General features: G+C 40.0%; 1 protein-coding gene across 18 annotated transcripts in view; it reads left to right on the top strand.

The window, feature by feature from the left end:
* Positions 1-26,915, top strand: part of ATP2B2 (ATPase plasma membrane Ca2+ transporting 2) — a 396,907-nt gene that overhangs the window by 309,548 nt on the left and 60,444 nt on the right. For 16 of the 18 annotated variants that reach the window (XM_021530473.3, XM_031505904.2, XM_077786067.1 and 13 more), the window contains 4 exons: positions 5,763-5,804; positions 7,413-7,577; positions 9,685-9,899; positions 11,989-12,231. In XM_021530473.3, coding sequence (XP_021386148.1) covers positions 5,763-5,804; positions 7,413-7,577; positions 9,685-9,899; positions 11,989-12,231 — 665 coding nt within the window. The remainder of the gene's footprint in view (positions 1-5,762; positions 5,805-7,412; positions 7,578-9,684; positions 9,900-11,988; positions 12,232-26,915) is intronic. The other 2 variants (XM_021530474.3, XM_077786066.1) reach the window with 1 other exon arrangement.

Genomic DNA, 26,915 nt, shown 5'->3' with positions numbered 1-26,915 from the left:
CTGGCTGCCCTGCACAGATGTTGTGTGTGTGTGAGTGCACTCTGAGAGATCCTGCTCCACATGCTCTGCAGGAGCTTGGCAGAGGGGCCACAGGGGTGCTGCAGCTTCATTCCCATAGAATTCAGCCTGGCAGAGCTTGGCATCGTGATCTGTTTCATTCAGACTGCAGCTAAAAGAAGTAGCTATGTCAGGCCAGTTTCAAAACTTTTGGGCAGATTTGCTTGAAGTTTTATTATAAAATTTCATTATTCCGCGCAGATCTGGAGAGGAGCAGCATGAGAAAGGGATTCTTTCTGCTTCTCCTCTTTTTCACCCTTAATTCCTCACACAGTTCTGAGAGAGGGCTGGGTGGGATCAGGGATCTGCTTCCATTTCAACCAATGCTGTGTTAGGAACATCTGTTTTCAGCATCTGTTTCAGGAGGGACCAAGAAGTTTTGTGGATAATTGTCTGAGCCCTCAGTGACTTTTTCCTGAGCCTGCCTGTGCAAACTAAACCCAAACCAAACCATTCCTGATGCCAGTTTTGACTGTGTCCCAGTACAGATTCCTGACCCTGCTTGTTAGCACGCAGATATTTCAGTGTCTCTCCTAATAGTCCAATTCCAGTGTTAAATTGGATTGAATGGGTCAATATTAGTGTAGGCATCAGCTGTATTTTGCTGCTAATCAGATACATGAGCCTTTATTTGCCAAGCAACCTTTCCATCTTGTGCAGAGCCAAAAATACCGAGTAAAGTCATTCTACTTTTCATCACGTTGGTGAAAGAAGTCTTTTTGCCATGCAGGTTGCATTTCACATGTGAAATCAGAGTTTCTGACAGCAATATCAAGTGCTAAACAAGGAACAGGATTTACTGCTGTAGGATCTTATTTAAAACAGTGACACAGGAAATATTTAAGCCTATTCTCAAATAATTTAAAAGAAACATATTAGCAGATTTAAAACCCATTCTGGAAAACTAGGATTTACAATCCCTACATCTCCTTGCATGGCAGGGACCTCCATCATTCTGGTTCCAGATTCCCTAAAGATCAAGAACCAGGGAATGAATTGTAAGTGTTTTATTCTCCATTGCTGTGGGGAGGCTGAGGTCCTGACACAGAGCAGCTCCTGGAAATGCCCAAGGCCAGGTTGGACAGGGCTGGAGCAGCCTGGGACAGTGGAAGATGTCCCTGCCATGGCAGGGGTGGCACTGGATAAGCTTTAGGGTTTGTTCCAACCCAAACCATTCTGTGAAGGTTCTGTGATAATTCCACTTTGGTGAGTGTAAAACAAACTCCCCCACAGCCCTGGGATGCTCAGCACTCCTGCTCGTCCCTGCCAGCTGCAGAGGGGATGGGAGCAGAGTTCAGCCCCTCCTCGCTGGTGCTCAGCAGGTGCAGAAGGAGCCCTGGGCTCTGCTCAGAGCTGGGGCTGCCTGGTAAATCCCTGTTGTGTTTGGGCCTAATGCTGAGCTTAATGAGGAAATTGAGTTCCAGGGGATATTAGATCAGTGTCGGAATTAGGGATGTGGTTTTCCATCATCCTCTCTCCAGTCAGGAACAACAGTTACTGCCCATGTTTATCCTGGAGCTGAGAGATACAAGCTCAGGGCTTTGCAGTGTGCAGGGAATTTTTCGTGCAGTTAAGGATGTTTTGGATTTTAGCTCCTCTGAGATGAGGCAGTGCAATTATTCTGTTGCTCTTTGATCGACAAGGACAGGAGAGGCTTTCCACAATTCAACTGCTCAGAGAATTAGGCAGGCAAACATAGATCTGAGTGCTTTGGAATTATCTGGGAAATGGGCAACAACAGATTTTGGGTAATTTCTCAGAACTGCTGATTATGATGAGTTAAATAGTGAAAATATAGATATGGTTTGAAGGGCAGAAAGGAAGGAGAGGATAAGTTACAATGCAAGCACAACAAATTCATCTGCATATTTCTCTGGTCTGGATGAAATGAATGTTTTTTTAAAGTCTGAAAATTCTTCCTGAGGTGTGATTGGAAACAAGAATTTTACCTAAAGTAATACCTTTGTGTAGATAATACCTTTAAATAAGAATTAATAATTGTATACTTGAATAAGTAGCAAGCTCAGGAAATGTTATTGCTTGAAAAATCAGCCAATTGCATTTCAGATAAAATATATTCATTCTTAATTGTCAATAAAAAATTGACAAAAGATACAGAGTTTGTTGTCAACCTGTGAGCCTGTAGTGATAAATTCATTTATTTTGTGACCCAGCCTAAGTATTATGTGCTGTACCAAAGGAACTCATAAATTCTTATAAATGTTGAGTTTTAGGAGTTGTGATCAAAATAAAGAGTTGTTGCTGATCTCATTGTCAGAATGGTGAACAATACATTCAGTTTTTGAAAGGTTGCAAATTAAGGCCTTAAACAGAGCAGAAAATTTTGCATAAATGTAGTAATTCAGGAAAACTCATTAAAAAAGTATTTAGTAAAGGTAACTTTAAAAAATGAAAATCAAGGAAGCAGCAATCATTGTTTACAGCTTGTTTACCCCAAATTTGATTTCCTCCTAGTAGCTCAAATTACCCCAAATTTGATTTCTTTCCAGTAGAGCACTGCCACTTTCCTAAATCAGGATTTCCAGGGTGGGTTGTTGGGGTATTTTTGGCTTTTGTAAGATAGAGAATTTGCTATGTAAATGTGTGTTCAGAAAATATAGAAAAGGTATAGAAATGGCTTACCAGAGTCAGAGAAATCTCTGCTGGAATATTTTACATCTACAGCCAATCCCAGTGTAGGTACTGAGCTACTTCTCCTCCTGCAAAGCAATTTGCAGTTTGAGCTCACTTTTAAATATAATTTTTCTATTTTTAATGCATTTTAAAATTTATATTTTAATATATTTCTGAATTGTATGGAAAGCTATTTATTGAATGCATAGAGGAATTATCTAAAACTTCCTGTTTAACACAGTGGTTCCCTCTCAGCACTTGGACAACAATTCCATTATTTTCTTTGGTTGATTCCAAGCACTTTTTCCAATTTAGAAATAATTTCCAAATGAGGGAAATAATTTCCAAAATACTGATAGGAATTTGTTGTTCTGTGACATTTTCCTCAAGGGCTAAAGCAGGTAAAGAGAGGCTTTTCTTAGGAATTTTGTTTGGTGAAGTCCATGACTTTTACAGTAAGAGTTTTGTCAGTAAAGGTGTCAGGAGTCCTTTCCAAAATACAGGAATGGTAGTGAGGCAAAGGCATGTGAAAAATATTTATATTTAAATTCAGAACTTTCAAATCAGCTGCAGAATGCAGATGTTAGAAATGATATTCTAAACTTTCTGATTTTTCATCCTTGCTTAGAAAAGAGATAAAAATCTCAGATGTATTTCTCCAGCCCAAACAACATTTATTTTATTTATTACTCCAAACAGAAAAGAAGAAAGTATTTTTAGAAATATGTAAAAAAATACTGTATTTTTAAAGTATTATTTCACATGATGCTATCAAAATATTAATAAATACTCCTCCTTTTGACAATTCCAAATAATGCACCAAGGAGAGAAGGATGGGGGAGTATTTGGACCTGGAAGGAGGAAGGATCTCTCAGCAGTGGTGATTCTATCACCTTTCTTTCTGCCTTAATTTCCCTGTCCATATTTTATACCAAAATGGAGCCTTAAAATTATTTGGCACAGGAGGATATAAATAGTTTACAGCTTCCTTTTCTTTTTCTTCATTACTCAAATTACCTTCTCTTTGTTATTCTGTCTAAATAACTGTACTGTAACTACCTCTGATGACTTCCCCCACTCAATAACCTGAATGCAGTAGATTTAAGAATATTATGAATGTATTTTTAAAATATCTGCATTTAAACTGTTGTTAATGCTTGTTTATTTTGTGTACTGCTGTTTTCAGGCAGCCAGTCAATTGTTGGTGTAATTTATTATGATAATTATGCTATTAAATAGCAAATATATGTCCTAAAAGTACATATTTTAATTGACAAAAAAAATTATCTCTGTGATGTGTTTGCCAGTTGGGACAGCCATGTTTGGGTTTTGTTGGTGATTTTTATCTTTTTGAAAGTTGAATATTGTTCCATTTTTTTGCCACTCCGAGGTTAGGAATTGCACTCTGCAAAAGGATCTCCAGAGCAGGAAATGGAGCAGACTGCCTGCTCTAAATTAATGCCTTCCAGTTCTTTGGGAAGGCTTTATGCTCCAGCCAGAAATCCAAATCTCCAGAGATACTTTGTGTCTTCCAGTAACTTTATTAAAAGCCCTTCTAAGACAAAGAGCCACCAGGCAGGTACTGAGTCCAACTGTGCCCCAGAGCCAAGGTTTTATAGTGAATTTCCCTGTGAAATTGAGCTTGGTTTTGCTCAGGTTCAGGGATTTCTCTCTTGTGCAAAGTGTAAAGCTCTGGAAGGTGAATTCTGGATTTTTAGAAGTCCTGTTATTGCCAGGGTGGGAATAGAATTAGAAATACAGAGAAGCAGCTGATGGTCAGTGGTTCATCCACCTGAGCTCTCAGATGACTTTAGGTCTGGAAATGTCCTTTCCCTGGCTCTGCTTCTGGGCTTTGAAATTTCTCAGTGTGGCACTGGGCCCTATTTTTGACAAATACAAGACTGATTTGGTCACTTTTGCTCTCCCACTTAGTGCAAAGACCAACGTGCAAGAGACACATCTTAGCTTTTCCATTTTGTTATGATTTATTCACAGCAGAGTGAAAAAATTAATCCACATAGCAGTCAGAAGAACAAGATGTACCTGCTGGCACATTTTTAATAAATTCTGATGGTACATTTCTTATTAGAATGTGTCAACAATCCTGTAATGGAGTTTTAACTTAATTTCCCTTAGCATCATTTTTTCTTGTGCATTTTACATAACTACCAAAAGACACTGTCATCCATTCTGAGATAATATTTCTTGTAGTCTTTTCCATAAATTAATATAATTACTGTGAAAGTTTCATAAAGGATCCTACCAAGAAATTCTGAATACATTGGAAAATATATAGCTGTTATTCTGAATGCCAAAGTTTTTTATGTGATTTGTACATTTTGCCATTTTTATCTCATGCACACTTTCAAATGACATTACCACTTTAAAAAGGCACAAAGGAATAAGGACTTTGCTGTGGTAAAACTGTTTGTGGATAAAATGTCAAGCTGGAAATTAAAGAGGCACTTGGTAAACCTATGTTCAGGATAAATCTGAAAAATTTAAGTCACCTGGCACTTGTATTTCCAGAAGAAATTTGCTAATTAGAACAACCAAGCGAGGAAGATGTAATTTTAAAATCCTATCTGATTTACATTTTTTAGTTATTTAGACTTATTAACACCATTGTTTCTATTTTTTCCTCAGTTTAGTAACATGATCAATTTAATTCTGGAATACATTAAGAAAGCCATACTCTCTACTGGTGTATGCCAGAATTTTTAAGTCCCAGCCCTCTGAAACATCAGCTCAGGAATATTATTCCAATTCCTCTTTCCACCAGATCCACTTTATTCATTTCCCCCTCTGAATTTATGCAGATTCCTCAAAGATTCGTGCTGATATTCAGCATTTAAGGTACTCCAACCCTGAGCTTGGCTGGAATTCCTTGGGCATGCCCGGCTGGGTTGGCCCCTCTGTGAGTGCAGGTGTGAGGGCAGGGGATGGTGCCCAGGTGCCCGTGGTGTGCTCATGGCTTTTGTCTCCCATTGATAAAAATCCCCATTTTCGTGTTCTGTCTTGGCTGAAGGTTGTTTACTGTCTGTTGTCTGTTGGAATTTTTCATCATTTAGGCAAGATGCAGGATGGGAATATGGAGAACAACCAGAACAAAGGTAATCTTCTTTGCTATTCAGGAGGTTGTGGATTGTATTGAGAGCATGTAGTTCAAGCCTGTCCCAAAGTACAGTGAGAACCTGTGGTCTGTGCCTGTGTGTGAAACTGGCCCTAATTGTTCATGCAGAATGTCCCAAAAACCCCCAAACAACCAACCTCAACCAAAGAGATTGTGCCTTCCACAAGCTGCAGAGGTTTAGGAGAGGAGTATTTTAAAGGAACCATTTATAGATGTTGCTTTCATCTCATAAAGCTCATTTGAATTAATTTTTTTCCTGTGCAAGTTGTGTATCCTACGTATTGTTAGTGATTTTCCAGCCCAGTTTTTTTATGTCTCATCATGTCTGGTGTCTGATGGCATTGTCTGGACATCTCTTCATTTGCAGGGAAAAGGCAAAGCAAAAAAAAAAGGAAACCTTAAAGCCAAGGTGTTGTTTAGCAGTGTAAAAGCCTTTTATAAGGATAAACAACAGGAAGATTCAGAGTCTTAGGAGTTTCTTATTTAATATACAGTGTCGGGAAGAAATTGGAATCAATATTTTGCTTTCTCTGAAGCAAAGTCATGGTTCCCTTTTTATTATAAGACACAGCAATCATGAGCTCTTTGGGTTATACCAAATAAAATTATAATTTTCTCTTCTCAGATAATATTGAACATTGCAAAGGTGATGGCTCAGAAACTGGATAGAGAAACTCAGTGGTTCATGGTACAAAAGTACCAAATAAAATGCTATTAAATAATAAGAATTCAGGCTAGGTAGATAAATTAGATTTCCAGGTCAAACAAGCACGGTCTTGTACAATCTCTTCACAAAAGCAAAGCTGTTTCATCTCATCCTATTTTAGTTATTATGCTCTGTACAAACCAGACACATGTACATATATCCACTGCAATGTCATCGCCTTTCAGAAACACGTTAAAAAAATAAAGTTTCCTCTGCTGGCATTCTGTCAGGAAAGGAGGGACCAGCCCTGAAACTGGGTGTGGGTTTTGTGGGGGAATGGTGGTGCCACCACCATGAGACCCGAGGGGCTGAGGACCTTGATCACGGAATGCTGAGGAAACTTTATAACAGAGGGATTTTCTGCAATGGTGGATGGCAGAGTGTGGTCCCCTGGTCACTGAGGTGCCCCTGCAGCCCAGAGAGGTGACACATGGGCCACCTGTGCAGCCACGTGGCCTTCAAAACCTTTGCATTGGAAATATGATCATGAGGGGGCACTGCATTCCGAGAGGCATCCCAAAATCCAGAGGAATATGGATCTGTGGGGGCACCTGAGCTCTGCTGTTCCAGGGAATCCTGCAGGGCTGGGGCTGTCCCTGCCGAGTCACGGGCAAGACATTCAGTGACATATATGTGTATGGCCAGAGCATCGTGGGTGGGGGTAGAAATGAGGAATAAACCCAATCAGTGCTTTCCAGCCCAAATCCCCACGGGATGTGCTGGCACAGCCGTGTCCTGCAGAGCCCCGCTGGGTCTCCAGGGAGCCAAGGGTGTCCCTGGCAGAGATTGTCCCCTGTGATGCTGGCTGGGTTCACAGAGGATGAACCCAGAGAAAAGGAAGGGATAAAGCTCTGGAGTAACAGTTTTGTTCTGCATTATCAGCCAAGCAGCAGGACGGGGCTGCTGCCATGGAGATGCAGCCGCTGAAGAGTGCAGAAGGGGGAGAGGGAGACGACAAGGACAAGAAGAAGTCCAACATGCACAAGAAGGAAAAATCCGTCCTGCAGGGAAAGCTGACCAAGCTGGCAGTGCAGATTGGCAAAGCAGGTATGGCTGAGGGACACCAAACCCCTCTGGGTCACAGGAGGCTGGAAAGTAAATGGTTCTGAAAAGGGACAAGCCCTATTTTACTGCAGGATTTGGAAGTGGGTCATCACAAAGCTGTTCTAAGGGGAATATGTAGTGCTAAAGATCTTATATTCTCCTAAAAATCAGCTTTGACTGTCAAGGAGCTTTGGGCAACTTGAATTGGAATATTTGAATCAAAATGAAATGCAGCTTTTCTCAGAGTTAATATTCCCAAGTGCAATAATTGCGTATTTAATTTCATCTCCCCTCAGAACTTGGGAGTGCACAGTTTCAGGATCTCTAATACCATCTCAAAATATCACTCACACAGTATTGCTCTCTCATGGATTCTGAAATCATTCTGTTCTCCCCAAATATCCACATTCCTGCCTTCTCCCCAAGCACAACACATCTTTCAGCTCCTGTATCCAGAACCATCTGGCCCCTGGTGCTGGCAGCAGAACTTCTCCAGCATGTAGGCAGAGAGTGGAAACCTTCCATAAGGGCCTAAAGTTCCTTAGGTTTGCTTTTCTCATGGTATTAAAGAGATTTTGATCTCCTTAAAGAGATTTTGATCTCCACTCCTTGGTGGAGGCCCCACAAGATCCCTTTCCCTCTGTTCCATTTCCCTCAGCCTTCTCCCCCAGTCTGATTTTTCCCTTCCCATCCCTCTGTGAGTTCATCACAGGAGTTGATCACATAACCCCATGATGCCAATTCCCTTTGCCTGAGCAGAGTGTGACCAAATCCAGGATTATCATCCCTGATTTCCAATTTCATGCCTTACCCCAGTTCATATTCTTCCAGCTTCTCTCCTTTGTTTCCCCTGATGATTAATTCCTTGGGTTAAATGCTTTTCTTCATTGCCTTGACTTCTACTCTGGCACGTGAACACCACTCTTAAAGTAATTGCGTAGGGATTTCTGACCAGAATGTGGCAAGGGACAGCAATTAAATTAGTTAATCATTGCCTCATTTGGTTTTTCTTTGGCGTTGAGCAACCTATGGGGATGTCTTGTGTTGTCAGGAGTATTTTCCTGTACAATATTTTAATGGATATTCCCTTATCCTCTGGCACAGAGTGATCTCCCTGACTCATCCCTTTCCTGTCGACCTTAGCATCCTTCAGCTTTACCAATTTTTTTTAAAACTGCAGTCAAGACATGAAATTCACAGCATTCTCCTTCTGCTCTATGATTTCATTAGGGAGAAATTAATTTATTCCAAAATGCAGGCTGAACTGCTTCACACAAACCTGCCAAACCAAGGGCTGGTCAGAGCAAGGCAAGGCTGAGGCTATAATGGAAATTTTATTTTTGTGCTCAAACCCAGGGATAAAGCTGTGGAGCAGGAGTGTCATCCCAGCAGCCTGTGCCACTGGGAGAGGGCATGGAATGCTTGGGATGTTTTGTCAATTCTGTGAAATATTTATTGGTGGCTCTGTCTCTTTAGAACCTCTGCACATGAAAATACTCACTCTGCAGATGTTCCCTTAAAAAGGCACATCTTGGGAAAGCCTGCATTAGTCAGTTTTTTAAAGAAACCCAGTGTAAAACTGTCCTGTGGATAATTCTGCATTGTTGCCTCTTTATATTCCCCCAGACTCATCTGTAAGGCTTTTCTACAGCATTTTATACAGCCACATAAACTATGGGAGGCTCCTTGGCTCAAGCCTCTAAAGATATACTTAGAAGAAAGGTGTTTAAATATGGATAGACAAGTAATTTGTAAAAGGTGGGGGTTAAAAGGCCAGACAAATGTTGTACCAGGCAAAGTAATGTGCTAAATTGAATAAGCTTAGCTCAAGTGACAGCAGAACTCCTGTGCTGCCTGGGAAGTTTTAAAGGCAGCAGTAAGTGCTTAAAAATGAATTCCCTAGAATTCCTGGTGCACTGGAATGTGTGCTTGCCGTAAATATATTATGTCAATGTTTTTTTCTTCATTGTACAGTTTATCCTTGTTATTGGTACTGGTGAAAAATATCACAAAGAAAGAAAGAAAGAATTTCCTATCAAATCCCAATTTCTAATTGCTCGTGTTCTTAGTGGTGTTTGGGTTTATGGTAACTGGTGATTTCTCCTCCCAGGTCTGGTGATGTCTGCCATCACTGTCATCATCTTGGTACTGTATTTTGCCATTGACACCTTTGTGGTCAACAAGAAGCAGTGGTTGCCTGAGTGCACTCCTGTCTACGTTCAGTATTTTGTTAAATTCTTCATTATTGGTGTTACTGTGCTCGTGGTTGCTGTTCCTGAGGGACTCCCACTTGCTGTCACTATTTCTCTGGCTTATTCTGTAAAGGTAAGAGACATTCAAAATAATCCAGGGAGAAAAGTGCTGTTTGCTTGAGTTCACTACTGAATTGGTCTTCAGGTTTTATCAGATGGGATGAAAGGTGGTCTAAAAATGTTGTGCTCAAAATATTCATGACATTGCTTTAAAGAAAACTTATACTGAAAGTATTTCTAACAAAAATGCACATGTATCTTCCAACACATCTCCTTAAAACTGCACAGCGCAGGAATATAAAACAATAGAAATACCTACTTAATTTGCAAGGAACCAGAAATTTATTGAGCAGAATGTACTCTGAAAATAGTCCAGTCTTTTGATATAGAATAATTTTGTATTCAAATTTTCTTGTGCAGTTGTACAAAGTTTTGACAAGGATTTGAAGTCTTCAGGAACACTTCTCAGGGAAATTGGAGTTACTAAAAGAAATTAAGAGTTTCACTGAAGCTTTCATGTACTTTTCCTAAATGCAGTTTCTGTTCTTTGAAGTCAATGTAAATGGTTCTATTAGGAAATTAAAGAGGATTAGCATCCTGGACTTCAGGATTACTTGAACAATTTAATCAGATGATTTAAACATTCTGAAATCTTAAATTAAGATGGTGTAAAGTTAATTTCCATTTAGCATGTAAACAAATTATCTTAGGAAGTTTAGGAAGGGATCTCTTGGCTTCTGTGTACTCAAATATCACAAGGAGGAGGTCTCAAAGATGGGGTTTTGCTAAGGAAGAGTGTAGCTGCTTTGAAAATATTTTCTCATTCTCCTGATGTCCTTCCTCTGACACCCTTTCTCTTTTGCTTTTCCCCCAAAATGTGTGGTCCATCTGTGTGCTGCCAGATAATGTCCTGGCATTCCAAGCAGTGTTAAGAAAAAAACCCAAATGTTTGCTATAACCATAATTTTTAAAAAACGCTGTTATCTCTGGTTCTTTTGGCTCATCTTTGCTGTTCCAGCTATTTCTTAAAATGCTAACCTACTGCAGCAAAATGATGCAGTTATTTTAGTTTATCAAAGGCAAATTACCCCAGGAACAGGCACAGCTTGGCTGTCTGTAACTGGGATTTGGGGTTATTGGCCCCCACCAAAGCTCTGCTTTAGGGAACGTTCTCACTAGCAGGACTAACCGTGGGCTTGTTTCCTTTTTATGACTAAAATCCTGAAAAAACAGCATCGAAAGGTTTCTTACTTGGTTTTTGGTGGGTTTTCCCCTCAGAAAATGATGAGGGGTAAAACCTGTTCCAGCTAGTCTTTAAAATGCAAACCTACTGCAGAAAATGATACAATTCTTTTAAAAGTTTATCAAAGGCAAAATGGGATAGCGATAGGTAGGGACAGGCACAGCTTGGTTTTCTGTAACTGGGATTTGGGGTTATTGGTCCCCACCGAAGTTCTACTTTAGGGAACGTTCTCACCAGCAGGACTAACCATGGGCTTCTTTCCTTTTTATGACTAAAAACCTGTCAAAGCCGACATCCAAGGGTTTCTTACTTGGTTTTTGGTGGGTTTTCCCCTCAGAAAATGAGAGGTAATAACCTGTTCCAGATATTTCTTAAAATGCAAACCTACTGCAGGAAAATGATGCAACTCTTTTAGTTTATCAAAGGCAAACTAGAGATAGGAATAGGCAGGGACAGGCACAGCTTGGCTGCCTGTAACTGCGATTTGGGGTTATTGGCCCCCACCAAAGCTCTGCTTTAGGGAACGTTCTCACCAACAGGACTAACTGTGGGCTGCTTTCCTTTTTATGACTAAAATCCTGAAAAACCATCATTGAAGGGTTTCTTGGTGGGTTTTCCCCTCAGAAAATGATGATGGATAACAACCTGCTCCAGCTATTCCTTAAAATGCAAACCTACTGCAGGAAAATGATGCAATTCTTTTAAAAGTTTATCAAAGGCAAAATAGAGACAGGAATAGGCATGGCTTGGTTGTCTGTAACTGGGATTTGGAGTTATTGGTCCCCACCAAAGCTCTGCTTTAGGGAACATTCTCACCAGCAGGACTAACCATGGGCTGCTTTCCTTTTTATGACTAAAAACCTGTCAAAGCCGACATCCAAGGGTTTCTTACTTGGTTTTTGGTGGGTTTTCCCCTCAGAAAATGATGAGGGACAACAACCTGGTGCGGCACCTGGACGCCTGCGAGACCATGGGCAACGCCACGGCCATCTGCTCGGACAAGACGGGCACGCTGACCACCAACCGCATGACCGTGGTGCAGGCCTACGTGGGTGATGTCCACTACAAGGAGATCCCCGACCCCGACTCCATCCCTGCCAAAACCATGGAGCTGCTGGTCAATGCAATTGCTATCAACAGTGCTTACACTACAAAAATTCTGGTGAGTCGGTGCCTTTTTTTGGGGGGTAATTAAGTGAGGCTTAGCAGTGATGCCTTGTGAAGGCTGAGCTAGAACAGAGACTAGACGGAGCTAAAGAATAAAGCAGGGATTTATTAAAGGATCTCCTCCATGGATCCACCTTGGGCAGCACCAGAGCCCAGCCAGGGCTGCACCCAAGATGAACCAAAATGGTCCCAAAATGCACGAGCGCTCCCGGGGGCTCTCCCTGGGATCAGTTCTGCTCCATTGGCACTTGGAGTTCATTGTCCCATTCCAGCTCCAGCCCAGGCAGTCCCATCCTGCTTGTTTTTCTCTCTCCAGCCCACGCTGTTTGTGCTCCTGGGCTGAGGTTTGGATCATTTGTCCTTGGTGCCCAGCTGGAGCAGGAATTGTTTTGTCTCCCTGCTCTGTGCAGAGCTCACCATCCCATAATGGGAATCCTATACCCACACACTAAAGCAGCACAGAATCTGAAAATATAAAAGCTAAAACCTGAGGCATCAGCAGAAGGAGGTGTAATTTTTTTTTTGAGAAGTGTTAATTCTTTAACGTCTTGTTGTTGACTATGAAGCATTAAGTACTGTTGAGGTCTTCAAAATGAGAACAGGTGCTCTAAAAACTGTATATTTTATTGTTTTTTTTAAGGACAGGGATTTATTTAAGACTGCAAGACCGTTTAAAAAACTCCTTCTGTCATTAGATTGGGGTGGCCAATCTAGTTAGTTTTGGTGCAGATAAATTGGGGAACACAAATGTGTTGGTAACACATCTGGTTTTCACTGAGTCTTCATATGTGCAAAATTATTTTTGTGTGTCTAAGAAATTTCAATTAATGCTCAAAGAGCACAAATTGGATTGGTTAAATCAGTGAGGTTAATGACCTTTATTCATTCTGGTTTCAGATGAGTTGCATCCTGAAGTATTTTATTTACTCTGTATAGGAGGCCAGAATGGAAATATCCTGTTTGCTTGTGGCATTGGATTCTTTTGTACAGAGCTAATTAAGAGACTGCAAATTTTTGTAATTCCAATAGATTTGTTCTTTGAAAGGTCAAGCTGAATGTTTGAACAAATGTTGCTGAACAAATAGATTTTTTCTTTCTAGTTTATGAATATATGTATTTTCCTTTTTATAGGACTGTGCTGAGCTGCAGAATAAAGTCAGGCATGTACTTGATGTTTGTTTTAAAAGTGATCTTTTAAAATGCAATCAGAGAAAACAAATCCTGTGTGATAACTCAGAGTGGATATTTTATGGCAGCAGCTCCTTACATTTCATTTGTGCACTTCTAAACCAGCAAGAACAGTTTGCTGTTGCTGAGTAATTCCTGCTCTGACAAATCAATGTAGTATTTGATTCCTGGGGAAGGAAAATACACCTTGGTTATTTAAATTTGGTCACAGCCTAAGTCAGCTCAGGTGCTTCCTCCTGGAGAAAGAGAATAAAACACCCTGGACAGCCAGGATCAGAACAAGGGGTAGGCTTTGACTTTGGGAAGGCTTTGGGAGAATGTTCCCAGTGCCAGCAGAATTTTCCTCCTTCCCAGGGAGCAGCAGGGCAGGCAGGGGGGTTGGTTTTTCGGTCAGGTGTGACTGGCAGAGGCTTATACAGAGTTTTATATTTTGCTGCTCATTCTGAGATCAAAGCCAGTACCAAAGTGTTTCTGCTCAGCTTCCACACCAGTTCACCCCTCTGAGTCCCAGAGTAAATGGGAAACCATCACACCTTCCACATCTGCAATATTAAGTTTATAATCTGTCTTTTTCTGTGGTTCACTGAAACATTTCTGGTGAATACTAGTTCTAAAATGGTTCCAATATAAATTTCTTTTTCTCTGTCTTGGCTTCATTGCTCCTTGTTGGAATTAGTTCCGTGTGCTTATCAGAGAGTCAATATTTCAGCATTTCAGTGCTTTTTTAACTTTGCACAGAGACTGATTCTAAACTGATAAAGGGGTGAAATCCTCAGGATGCAGATCAGTGATTGCTTGAACTTATCTGTTTAAAATTTATGGAGATCTTTTAGATCTTATGAGCTAAAGCTTTGCAATATGGACTCCATGAGAACCACAGCTCCAGACTCAGGGGATTTCATTTTATTCACAGTTTATAACAAGCTGCAGCTGACCTTTAAGATACAAGATATTGTTCCATAGCCCATTTTGCATCCTAAATAAATGCAGTAAAAAACACCTGAGGGAGATGTTTCCAGGATAAACAGACAGAATTATTTTCCTTCCTGCTAACACAGAATGCACGCTCGTGCACTCATTCTTGGAGCATGTTTAATCAAATTGTGAATATCAGCTGAAACCCAAAGGGCATTGGAAGGGTTCTGTCGCCAAGACTGAGTTTTGCATATTCTATTTTTAGCTCTCCAGCTATGTGTGTGCTGTAAATTGCTCTTTGTGTGAACTTCTGTTCAGAGGGATCACATATGGGACCATAAAATTAGTCAAGATGCTCTGCTGAATGAGAAATATTCCCTTTTGCATTGTCTTTTGATTAAGGGGCAACTGAACCATTGATAAAAATATAAAAAGGGAATAATATCAGTGCTTGGCATAAAAGATTTGAATTTCCCTGAGAAATTAAACATAAATTATTCCAACTGAACAATAGCATCATTAAATATAGCTCTTTTTACTGCTTTCCAAGATTAAGTTGCTGGGTGAGCTGATTTTACATTTCTTTAGCTTCAGAGCAACTTTTCTGCTGTTTGTGTGAAGCTGTTCTCCAGCAAACCTTTGTGTTCAATATTCCTGTTCCCACATGGAAATAAAATCAGGCTTTGTGCTTTTCTGCCTGTGAGCTGTGATGGGGACTGCAAAGACTCTGAGAGCAAATTCTGCATTTTGGGAATCCTTTATTGCACTTGGAGCAGGAGCACATTGATCTTGGATGCCAAGGAGCAGTGATTAAATAGACACCAAAACCACTGATTTCAATTTTTTGTGCAGCTCTGGCTTTCATATCTCCAGTTTTAATTAGAAAGGAATTTTTTCTTTTAATTTTCTGGCTGGGTGTGATGTGCCTGATTGAGAAAACACAACAATTAGGGTTTAGCTGAGGGATTTTCAGCACCAGTGGAAAAGTCCCAGCTGGAGCTGTTACTGTGAGGATCTAACACTGACTTTTCATTTGCTTCTTGGTGGGTGCTGAGGGATAAAATGCTCCTTTTGCTCGTGCTGGGTGAATATCTGGAATTCCAGGAGGAGTTTTTAGTGCTGTTCTGGCTGTGATTTGGTGCATTTGCACAGAGGATGTAGTGGCAAACCTTGAACCAAAGGAAGAGATGCCACAGAAAAGTGCAAAACATTCACTCCCTTCCACATTCACTCCATTTTCCTAGAGGAAAGAAAATAAAAATATGTTGGCCTATATGTTAGTAAATATTCATCAAGTTACGAATGTGAGCTGGGAAAGCTTTTGGGAGAAAAAAGCCATTGTTGGATGTAACCTAAAGGGGAAAATAAAATAAAACACAGAGAGTACAGACAATTTTATTGCAGCTGAAATGGCATTCTACAAAATTGAAATGGTGTAAGGAGGGAAAATAAGAATTTAGCACAATCTTGCTGCTTTGCAAGGATTGGTGCAAATCTATTGCTGGTATTGGGAACATGGATATGGTAACCAGGTGAAAGTTGGGTTTTTTTGGGAGAGTATATTTGCATCCCAAGCAAGAACAGCTCTCTGATTGTTGGGAGTCACAATGTTCCTGTCAGGAGCAGCCTTTGAGAAGGTGTGCAGAGTGCAAAATATGCTTCTTTCTTTGAGATTTATTTATTTTTTTTATTCAAAGACTGAATTTTACTCATCAAATGCTTTAATTAATCTTGACTTTTAAAAATTTGTTTAATCAGATAAAAAAATTCTCTCAGTAATTACATATATATATTATATATATATTATTATTACATATATATATATATATTATTACATATATATATATATATATATATATATTATTTAGCCAACAGAAAATTCCTGGCATTTCCTTTTACCATTCATAATTCCAACAATTTCAATATAGTAGGGTCTTCTTAAAAAAAAAACTTTAAACTTTTTGTGGGAATATGGATATTTGGAAGTTTCCTACCAAATAATTTCAAAACTTGAGCTGTAGCAGGTATGTTTATGAATTTTTCCATACATTTCTCCACAGTAATGTGTAAATTTATTAGTGATGAGAAGGAGAATTGAAATGTCACTTTTTAAGCAGTGGTTGCTTGTGAGTCCCTAATCTCATCTTCCAGAGAATAGACCTTTCCTTTATCTAGCTACCTTTCTTTATATATAAAGATACATATCTATAAATGTATATATATGTATTTTAATGTGCCTCTGTATTTATATGTATGTATGTATGTATGTATGTATGCATGCATGTATTTTAATGTGTCCCTGTATTTATTTGAAGTTTTGCTTTGGAAATGGAAAAGGAGATGGAGACCCTGAGTGTTTAGGAAAGGTTTTTTGTAAATTTCATTTCTAAAAAAGCTGAAGCCCCAACAGATCAGATTAGGCCACACCTATCAACAGAAAATCAGGGAATTTCTGTGGCCTGAGGCTACAGCAGCAGAGCTGTCTGCCAAGGGCTGCCTGCTAAATGAAACTGCTATTATATGTCACTAGAATTCCCTTTTATATTCCAAGGAGAACCATAAGAAAACAGCCTTTGACCTCCAAACAGCCTTTTGGAGTTATTTTGGCATATGAAATTGCAAAGATATTTTTGCTCTCAGGTAGGGTTTGCTTAAAACCTATTCTCAAGCCCTTTGTTTCTTATGTTACAGATGATTTTCCCATTTATTTTTGCTGCACATGAAGGTTCAAGCCATCTCTTTTTTCATCCAACTAATTTCATCAGGTCCCCAATTGCTGCTAAAAATGAATCAGATAAATACTTAAAAAAGCCCCTCCAGACACAAAATATGAGGACAGAAATGGACACAAAAGTGGTTAAAAAAAAAAAAATTAGTAAGGATAGGTTGAGCAAAGCTTTCATTTATGACAATTTAAATTATAGCAGAGGCACTGGCATGGCCTAAATTCTGATTTTTCCTTCTGCCACTGACATCAAGGCACAAGTGGCAGCTGCAGCTGTTGGTTGGAAGTGTTTGGAAAAGATCAGTCAGTTTTTTATCAGGTGGGCAAGTGGCCAGCCCAGGCTGAGCTGCCTGGGCCAGAGCTGGGGGAGCAGACGAGATGCTGGGAAAAGGAGTGAGAGCCCCAAAACCAGAGGTGTAGGGAGGGTAAATTGAGGGGGAAAAGGGAAAAATGGCATGGGAAAAGGGGAGAAAAAAGGAAGGGAAGGGAAGAGAAAAGGAATGGAAAATGAAAGGAAAAAGAAGAAAAAAGTGAAGGGAATGGGGGAGGGGAGGAAAGGAAAGGAAAAAAGGAAAGGAAAGGAAAGGAAAGGAAAGGAAAGGAAAGGAAAGGAAAGGAAAGGAAAGGAAAGGAAAGGAAAGGAAAGGAAAGGAAAGGAAAGGAAAGGAAAGGAAAGGAAAGGAAAGGAAAGGAAAGGAAAGGAAAGGAAAGGAAAGGAAAGGGAAATTCTGAATTGGCAGCAGAAGAGTTTGCAGGAATTCTTCACATTGTGCTCCTCTATTTACAGTGTGCTTTTCCCTGTTTTCTGCACCATGTGTGCTCCACAAATCCAAGCTCTGTCCACAGGGAGCTTTGCAGTGCTGGTGTTGGCACAGAAGGGCTTGAGGGAATTTCGGTGACAATTCAGCAGTGACCATCCTTCAGAATGTTTGTTTATCTCTGCTTTCATTCCTCAGGCAATGCTCAAATGTAAATTCTCCCTTCAGACACCCTGTCACGATTTCATAATTTGTGTTTTAAAGCTGGTGAGGAAGAGAAGTGCTATTTGACAGGGATTTTATGGAAGGATAGGTCTGTCCAATGTTTTATCCTCATATAACAATACAGGAAATCAGTAAACAGTAAGAGATAATATTTTTTTTCATCTTAGCCCTTGTAATGGCACTGGACCAGCTCGTTGGTGCCACAGATTTTGGATGAGGGAGGAGCAACATGCTGGAATCACCTTCCTGCACCTGTGGAATACATTTGCAGTCCTAAAATCCTCTCCTTGTGTAATTAAATCCATCGAGAAAATGGCTCCGAAAAATGTCCTGGGAGGAACTGGTGGAGAAATTAAAGGATCTTCATTTTGTTCCCTGTCTGAAAAACACCAAGGGAATTTGGGGCAACTCATGGAACTGCTCCAGGTTTTCCAGTTTGGATCCTATAGCCTTAGGGCTACAAGAAATTATTAAATATGGGATACCAAGAGAATCACTGAGGAAAATCTGCTTAGCAAAAAATCAGATTCACTTATGGGGATAACTCCAGCTCTTCCCAGAAGTGAAGGCTTTAAAAATCACTGAATCACTGTTTCCTGCAAGATGCTCCACAGTGTTTTCATCTGGATTTATAAATATTGCTTCTTGTTGGCTGAGCTTTTTTTTTTATCTTTCTTTCTTTTTTTTTTTTTTTTTTTTTAACAAAATATGTTGGGACAGTGAATGATTTGAATATGTTGGGCTTCTTTTCCTGCCTCTGATACCCTGTGTGATTTCCAGGGTGACTTCAGATCAGGAAAGGCATCCCAGGAATCAAAGAACTTCTGGATAGTGCTGCAAGTCATTTATTGCCTGCTTTCAGCACATTAGTTTGTTACTGGAAATTTGTGAAAATCTTCTTTTTGAAGAGCTCAGGTGACAGGGTTATAGTATTGCTTGTGTCTCCAGCTAAATGGTGCATTTGAACCATTTAAAATGAAAAGTTTTGTTGATTTGGTTAAAAATTGATTAAACTGTATATTTTGTAAGAGGTTTTATTTCCTAGGTGAAAAAATTCCTATTTTAGGTAAATTTATTGCTTAATCTGATTTTTTTGTATTTTGTTCCCAGTGTTACACAACTGTGTAAGCAGCTATAAATTATGGATGGGAACAGACAATGCAGGCCAGAGAACCTTTCTAAATATAAACAAGACAATCATCACCCAAAAAATCCCCCCCAGCATATTTAAAACTTTTTATAAAGCCCTTGGTAAGCATTTTCTCAGGATAAATTAGGCAGGAAAAAAAACCCAACCTACAGTGTCCATCTTATTTACTGTGTAAATAATAATTATTAGGGATAATAGATGATGTAGTTAATTGTCTGTGCTTCTAGGGGTGGTAATTAGCAGAGAGTAATGATCTTCACACATCACTTGCCATTGGAGTTGTGCAGAATGAGAGGTACAAAACCAGCTTTTCTCCCAAATTAGCAGCTGACTTCATAATTGAAATAACTGTGTGTGTAAAGCCTGGGACAGGCCCTTATCCCACCCTGCTCTTCCTGCCAGTGGCAGCAGGGGTTTGTCTTGCCAAAAAAAAATGGGTCTTAATGAAATCTCTTTTTTTTTGTGTGAGTTGTGAGGGGTGGAATGGAATCAGCTGCCAAGGAAGGGGGGATTTTGGAGCAGAAGAGGGGGATTTGGGAGAGAAGAAGGGATTTGGGAGCAGAAGAATGGATTTTGGAGCAGAAGAATGGATTTGGGAGCAGAAGAGGGGAATTTGGGAGCAGAAAAGGGGGATTTGGGAGCAGAAGAAGGGAGTTGGGAGCAGCATGGGGGATTTGGGAGCAGAAGAAGGGATTTGGGAGAAGAAGAGGGGACTTAGGAGAAGAAGAGGGGATTTAGGAGTAGAAGAGGGCATTTGGGAGCAGGGATGGGGGATTTTAGAGAAGAGGGGATTTGGGAGCAGGGATGGGAACGGGGCCATCCTCTCCCTCTGCCATGTCCCCAAGGCTGTGGGATTTGGTGCCCTGCTTGCCAGAGGAAAAGGGGGATTCCCTGCAGAGGGACACAGATGTTGGAGGGGAGAATGGGGGATAAATGTGCTGGGACAGAGCTCTCTCCCCCCACCCAGAGATCAGGAATTGTGGGAGTACTGGGCACCAGCAGCTCCCTCCCTTATTCTGAATTTCCTGTCCAGGAAAGGGATGGCTGTGCTGCCCCAGCACCAAATGGCCAGAGGAAAAGGAGATGGATAAATAAAGAATCCTGCTTGATAAGTTATTCCCATCCCAGCTAAAAGTTTACATTCTGTTTCTTCATTTTCATTGCATCCTTGTTTTGTCAAATTTCTTCAAGTGACAGAGCCCATGGTAATAAACACCTCCTTCATCCTGGCCTTCTTTGCCTTCAGTTTGGTAATTGCAGATTCCATTAATTCCACTTGCAAACAATATTCACTGCAAGCTTTTAGTCAGTCTAAAATCACTTGGAAGCTCTTTGTTATTATAATATAATTTTATATTTTTTGAGTTTTTATTCCTTCTTGCTGGTATGAAAATGAGTAAATTAGATTTTGAATTTGCTATGATGCAACAAATGATTTTCTTATTCCCTTGCATAGAATTTTCCTTTATGTAATTTATCTTCTATTCATTTTCTCATTCTGCACAAATCTTGTCCTGGCATGAGAAAATTCACTTGTGGGGATAACTCCAGCTCTTCCCAAAGGTGCAGGTGGGCAAGTGGCCAGAGCTGGGGGAGCAGACGAGATGATGGGAAAAGGAGTGAGAGCCCCAAAACCAGAGGTTTAGGGAGGGTAAATTGGGGGGGAAAAGGGAAAACAGGTATGGGAAAAGGGGAGGAAAAAGGAAGGGAAGAGGAAATGGAAAAGGAAAAAAGAAAGAAAAAAGGAAAAAAGTGAAGGGAAAGGAGAAGGGAACTTTAAAAATCAGACTTTAAAAATCAGTTTTTCCTGCAAGGTGCTCCACAGTGTTTTCATCAGGGTTTATAAATATTGCTTCTTGTCTGAGCATTTTAGGACTCTTTTTTAAAATTATTTTTTTAGACATGTTGGCACAATGAATGATTGGAGTGTGTTGGGCTCCTTTTGCTGCCTCTGCCACCCTGCGGAGGTGAAGCCATCACACCTTGGAGCTGATTGATGTGCTGCTGGGGGTGTGGTGTTAGCACTTTTCAGGGAATATTCTCAGGGAGCATGTTTTCCTGATGGGAACTGTTGTTTTCACATGAGTTGGTGTAAACCAATTACTTCAGGCACATTTTGTTTTAATCAGAGTTTTCTTTGTGCTCTCAGTCGTAGGAACAGGAGGAAAATACCTTCCAATGTGATGATTTAATACCAATTTCACAGAAAATGGTGGTGCTGTTATAAGGTACACAAACAGGCTGATTAGAAATCAATGTGGTGGGTGAATCACCTCATAATGAAATAGGAAATTACTTTTCTTTCAGATTTATATTGTGTAAATATATATATTATATCCAATGCAGTTTTAGTATTTTTATTTTTTTTTTTTTTTTTACTCTCAGAGATCCTAAGTGGTTTATACCACTGGGGGGAAAAAAACAGTCAACAATCACCAAGAGACTGCAAATTGTACAAGATCTGAAGTACAATGGATTGGGAATAAAGTCTCACAGGAAATGTGTTGATTTCAGACCAATACATGGCAGGTGTTATAGGAGTTATTTGCAGACTTGAACAAGTCTTTAAATTGACTTTCATTGCTATTCTTCGTGACTGACCTTGCACTTCACAAGATCTGTTAATTTTCTTTTCATGTAAGCAAAATCTTATATTCTTTTTGAGTCACAGATAACTTAGAAAATTGGTATTAAATGTATGATAAGTAAAATCTAGGCTTCAATTTCCAGTTCCTGCTTTCTCCTGCAGGTAGAACCCATTTTTCTATCAAGTTTCCAGTTTTCTCTTCTTCTGTGTGAAGCTCTTGGCTCCTTTGGAGCAAAATCAGTTTTATTTCTGGGTTGTTTGTGGGTGTGGGAAGGTGTCCAAAAATCCTGGGCTTTTCTGCTTTTAGAGGGGGTTCTGGGACAGCAAAACCTCCAGGATGGGTGGAAACCCAGAGAATTGTTACCAGGGATCCATGAGGGCCTCTGACTTCCCAAAGACAGGTGGCTGTGATGGATCCAGGTTCTCAGGGACGGGCAGGAGATGTGTCCCACAAAATCCTTTTCCCAGCTGGAGCCTTGCAGAGGAAACAGGAAATTTTCAAATTTTATAAGGATTATTTTAACTTAGTCAAAGCCATCCAGTCCCTTAGCATCACTGAAAAAAAATGACAGAGCTGCTATGCAGACACCTTGCATGGAAAAATTTCTAGACACCTTCTAGAAATTATAAAAATTTAAGAGAAAGGAAATAAGCACTGTGAGCCTGCCTTAGATAAATGGAATGGGGTAAATGGAATAAATCTGTGGGCCTGCCTTAATAAATGGAAGAAAGGGAATGGGGTAAATGGAATAAATCTGTGAGCCTGCCTTAATAAATGGAAGAAATGGAATAAATATATGAGCCTGCCTCACCTGTGCAGGTGCAAACACACAGAGCAGTAGAGTGTGCCTGGCTCCTGGTGAGTCCTTGTGGGGACATTGGGACACCTTATCCTTGGGAAATGCTGGATGAAAGTCGGGCAGAAGATGTGGCTCATTGGCCATAGCACCACAGGAAAGCTTTGAGCATGTTAAACATCTCCACTGCAGATTTTTTTATGCTACTGTTATTTTTCTGTCATTTCCATTTATTCCATCCCCCTCCATTTCCCCTCACTCCAAAGGCTGGCAGTGCTCAGTACTGGTGTGATAGGGGCTGTGCATTTGGAAGAGGTGAGAAACAAGATTTTTCTGGGAGGATTTTTCTCTAAAGAAGGACAGGATGTTCCAGCTCTCCAGCACTGCTGTCCCGTTTCCTGCTGAATGAATAATCAGGCACAAATTGGCTGCAGCCTCCGTCTGCTGCTCTGCCCAGCCAAGGCATCATTCCTGGTGTCCTGACAAGGAGAGGGCCTGGCCAGAGGACTGAATTTAGAATGCATCCCAAACATCATCCCACCAATCATGCAAAAAAATCCCTCTGAGAAAATATATTAGCTAAGCATGGCTCTGACAGATTATATCCACTTGAGCTCATCCATTTGCCTCCCAAGCCCCAAATGGAACAGACCAAAACCAATCTAAAAATAGTTGCAGCTGATGTGGTGTGCTGGTAAAGAGGAGCACATTTTGGATCAGCAGTGAAATTTCTGCTCGTGGTGGTTTTAGACTTCTTTGGAGATAGGTGCTTGAAGAACCCTTCTCCTTACTCTGGAAATGATTACTATTAACAGAAAAGATCTGTAATTATGATGGGCTATAATCAGGAGCTTCAATCAAGTGAAAAAACTTCCTTTTTCATGTGGCTAGATTTGCTTTGCACTCACTAAATTTAGCGCCTTCAACTGTACAAATTGTTTGTAGCTGTGGTGCCACCAGAAAGGCAGCAAGTATTAAGATTAATCTTTGCTTTGGTCTTTCTAGAAATTTATTTCCCCATCTGGTTCTATTTAATAGAAAAACAGACAATCCCCAGAGTATTAATAAGTTTTCTGCATGTGAAAACGGGATGGACTGATCAGCCACCTGTAAATTCTCTTTGTTTTATGGAAATGAAGATTTTTTATGCACATCTGTAAAAGTTAGTCATTTTCTGTTATTTAATGTGTGATTAAATTATTCTATACTATGATTATCATCACAGTTCATGTTTTCCAGATGGTAGGACTGGGTTTTATTGGATTTTTGTTGGTTGATTGTTTTTTCCACTTCTAATTAGCTAAAAGAAGCATAGAAGAGAAGCAAATAGAAATGAGTGGGTATATGTAGATACCATGGAATAGGTGATGGGTTTCACACTTCGTGATTGAAATTCATGCACGATGACCAGGCAAAAACAGGCATGAGATGCAACTCAGGCTACCAGTGGAGGTGTTTTTAAGAAATGTGATTAATTTTTATTAAAAGAGTAAAGTTAATAAAAGGTGAAGAGTTTTGAAAATCACATGGTCAGAATCACTGAATATTACTATTGGCTTGGTGGGAGAAAGGACTGAGAGGGGAAAATCTGTTGCTAAATTATTTAAGTGTGCAGTGGAGTGGCTCCAAGGACATTTTCCAAGTGTACAGATGCTGCTTAGACTGAAGAAAATGTAACTCTGTTTCCTTAAACCTAAAAGGTGAGGTTTCAGCCCTAAGGCTTTTAATGTTGGCCAACTCCCTGTAAATCCCAATGTTGGGTATAATTTGGAAAAAGGCTTTTTGAACTAGGGACATTGCCTTGGAACTGGAGTTTTCCTACACGATGGGCTCCAGCCCAGGGTTTCTGCCCTGTTTGCTCTGTCTGCAGCTCTCACAGAGCCAGTCTGGGACCAGCAGGCACTAAAACCTGAGTGTAACACATCTAACCCAAGGTAGCAGCTCTTGGGTGCCATTAATTACAGCCCTACCATTCAGTGGAATTTCTCTTTTGAAATGAAAAGTGCCTGCTTGGTTGCTGCTCATGACAATCTGGGGAGTGTTTGTAGAATGTATTGAAGAATTCATTAGAAATGTATGAAATCTTTTAATCTGCTTCTAATTTTTGCCAGTTTGGTTTAGAAGTTGTCCCTCTGTCCCTGTGGTCTGGGTTCTGCTGATATTGGTAATGAGAAACATGCTGAGGCTTTCTTCAGAGCAAACTCAAACAGAATCCTTGTACTCAGACTATATTTAAATTAAATTAGTTGTTAATTGAAGTTAGTTTATAACAATTGCTGTGTCTAATTACTTTGAATTATATAGGTTACTTGTCAACAGTTCTTGTTGCACTTAAAGCTGGGATGGTGCCAGAATAAATCCAACCATTGCCAGTTCCCTGGGGCTGTACAAAAGGACAAGAGTGCAGGTTTTCAGTGGCCATGTCTGCAAAGGGAATAGGAATATTCCAAATTTAGAGCTAAATTGTCATGAAATGGCACATTTTAAGGGAATGTAGGAATGAGTTTGATCAATAATAGGAAGGTCCCTAAATATAGAGGAATAATATCTTATAGTGCGACAAATATGCCAAGACTCCTCTGAGGGAAATATGGAGAAAAATCTGTGCCAGTAAAAATCAGTTTAATCTCATCTGGAAACAGCAAGGCTGGAAGATCCTAATCATAACTAAGAATTGATCAGTAGTGTCATAACAAGGCAGAGTTCATTCTTTGCACTGTGGTGTGGTGCATTAATGTGCCCCTGGTTAAATCCAGCCACAAATTATTGTCATTTGGAATGGAGAGATTTTTCATAATTAGTTTTGTTTTTTAAATTAAAAGACTTCTAGCCTTCTGATTTAATTATTTTTGTCTTGAAACATAGACTATTTATTACAAAAGTAAAAAGTTCAAATGAGAGAACCAGAAAGGGTTAGGAGATGGAGAGGAATAATTCATATCCTTATGTTATGGAGTCACTGCTTAACTGTGATGTATAAATGTAACATCTCTGTCAGTGTTTGGTTCCTTAGAATAGGTATTGTTAAATTACATGTGCAGGACCTTATGAATAGATATTCTTAGTTTTTAAAAGTTATCAGTTGTTTTATTTATAGTTTGGAATCAGGAAACCTTGCCCTGGTCCAAATTATATTAATTCAATTGATAAATGTGGTTAAATTTAGCTTTATTAACTACTTTTTCTAGAGCTATCCCTCTTTTTATCTGGTTGTGAAGCTGAAAGAGTAATTTTCATTTGAATTAGTGGGGTGGGTGGTCAAACATTGGCACAGATTGTTTATAGAAGTTGTGGAGTTTCCTTCTCTGCAGATATTCAGAATCCCACTGGACACAGCCCTGAGCAACCCTCTAATTTTTCAGAAGTTGTGTACAAACCTGACATATGCATCTTAAGCCAGTGAGAAGAATCAACAATTTTCATGTTTGTAGAAGTACTTTTTGCCTTTTTTTTTTTTTTAAGTGAATGAAAGGCAGGTACATTCTTCAAATTAAAAGGACAATTAAATTATTTGCTATTAAAATTGAGGAGTTTTTATTAAAGAACTCATTGTGAATGTAAAAATGGGTGAGATTCAGAGAGAGTGGGAATGTGGACTGTCGCACCAGCCTTTCAGTCTTTTCTTCAGGCCTGATTTCCCCTTCTTCCAGTGGGGGAATTCATGGGCTGTATCCTTTTTTTTCCCCGTCCCTGTTCTGTGAGCTGAAAGGAGCACGAGTCCATATTCACTGAGCCACATCAGCGCTGCTCCCTCAGCTTTGCTGCTGGGAAATGTCACCCTGACCCGTTGCATAATTCCAGCTGGCCCCCTCTCAGGGGAGGATTGCCTTGCTGGAGTTGCAGGCAAGATGCTGAAATGCACCATTTTTATATCAATTTATAGCTGACCAAACTTGTCCCCACCTCGAGCAGCAGCAGAACGATGTGGTGCCACAGCATTGCCTTTGATCATTTTAAGGTCGTTTTCAGATCAACTATTCAATAATTATCCTCCCAAAAATGAATAATTACCCTGCATCCCAGCTAATCTGAGACAGGAAGCCTTTGAATATCCTCCAAATGTTGTGGGAGAGCTGATGGTGCCAGCTGTCCCTGGATAAATCCATCACACATGAACCTGTTCTTCTACTGATACAGGGGTGAGACAAAAATTCCTGCCACCCTTTTCTTAGGAAGCTTGGGCAGACTTGCTATTTAAGTAGATTTAATAACCATGAGGGATATTCACCATTGGGTAATTTGGGAGCCTCACAGCCAACTTGTGTTGGTTTTCCCAGCTTTTACAGAGATGGGGCAACTGAGAGGTGTCTTAAAAGATTTTATTCCATTATCAG

The sequence above is a fragment of the Lonchura striata genome, chromosome 12 (genome assembly GCF_046129695.1).
Source record: "Lonchura striata isolate bLonStr1 chromosome 12, bLonStr1.mat, whole genome shotgun sequence".
Classification (NCBI taxonomy): Eukaryota; Metazoa; Chordata; class Aves; order Passeriformes; family Estrildidae; genus Lonchura; species Lonchura striata.
Note: the sequence above shows the minus strand (reverse complement) of the source record. Positions and strands in the feature narration are given on the sequence as shown.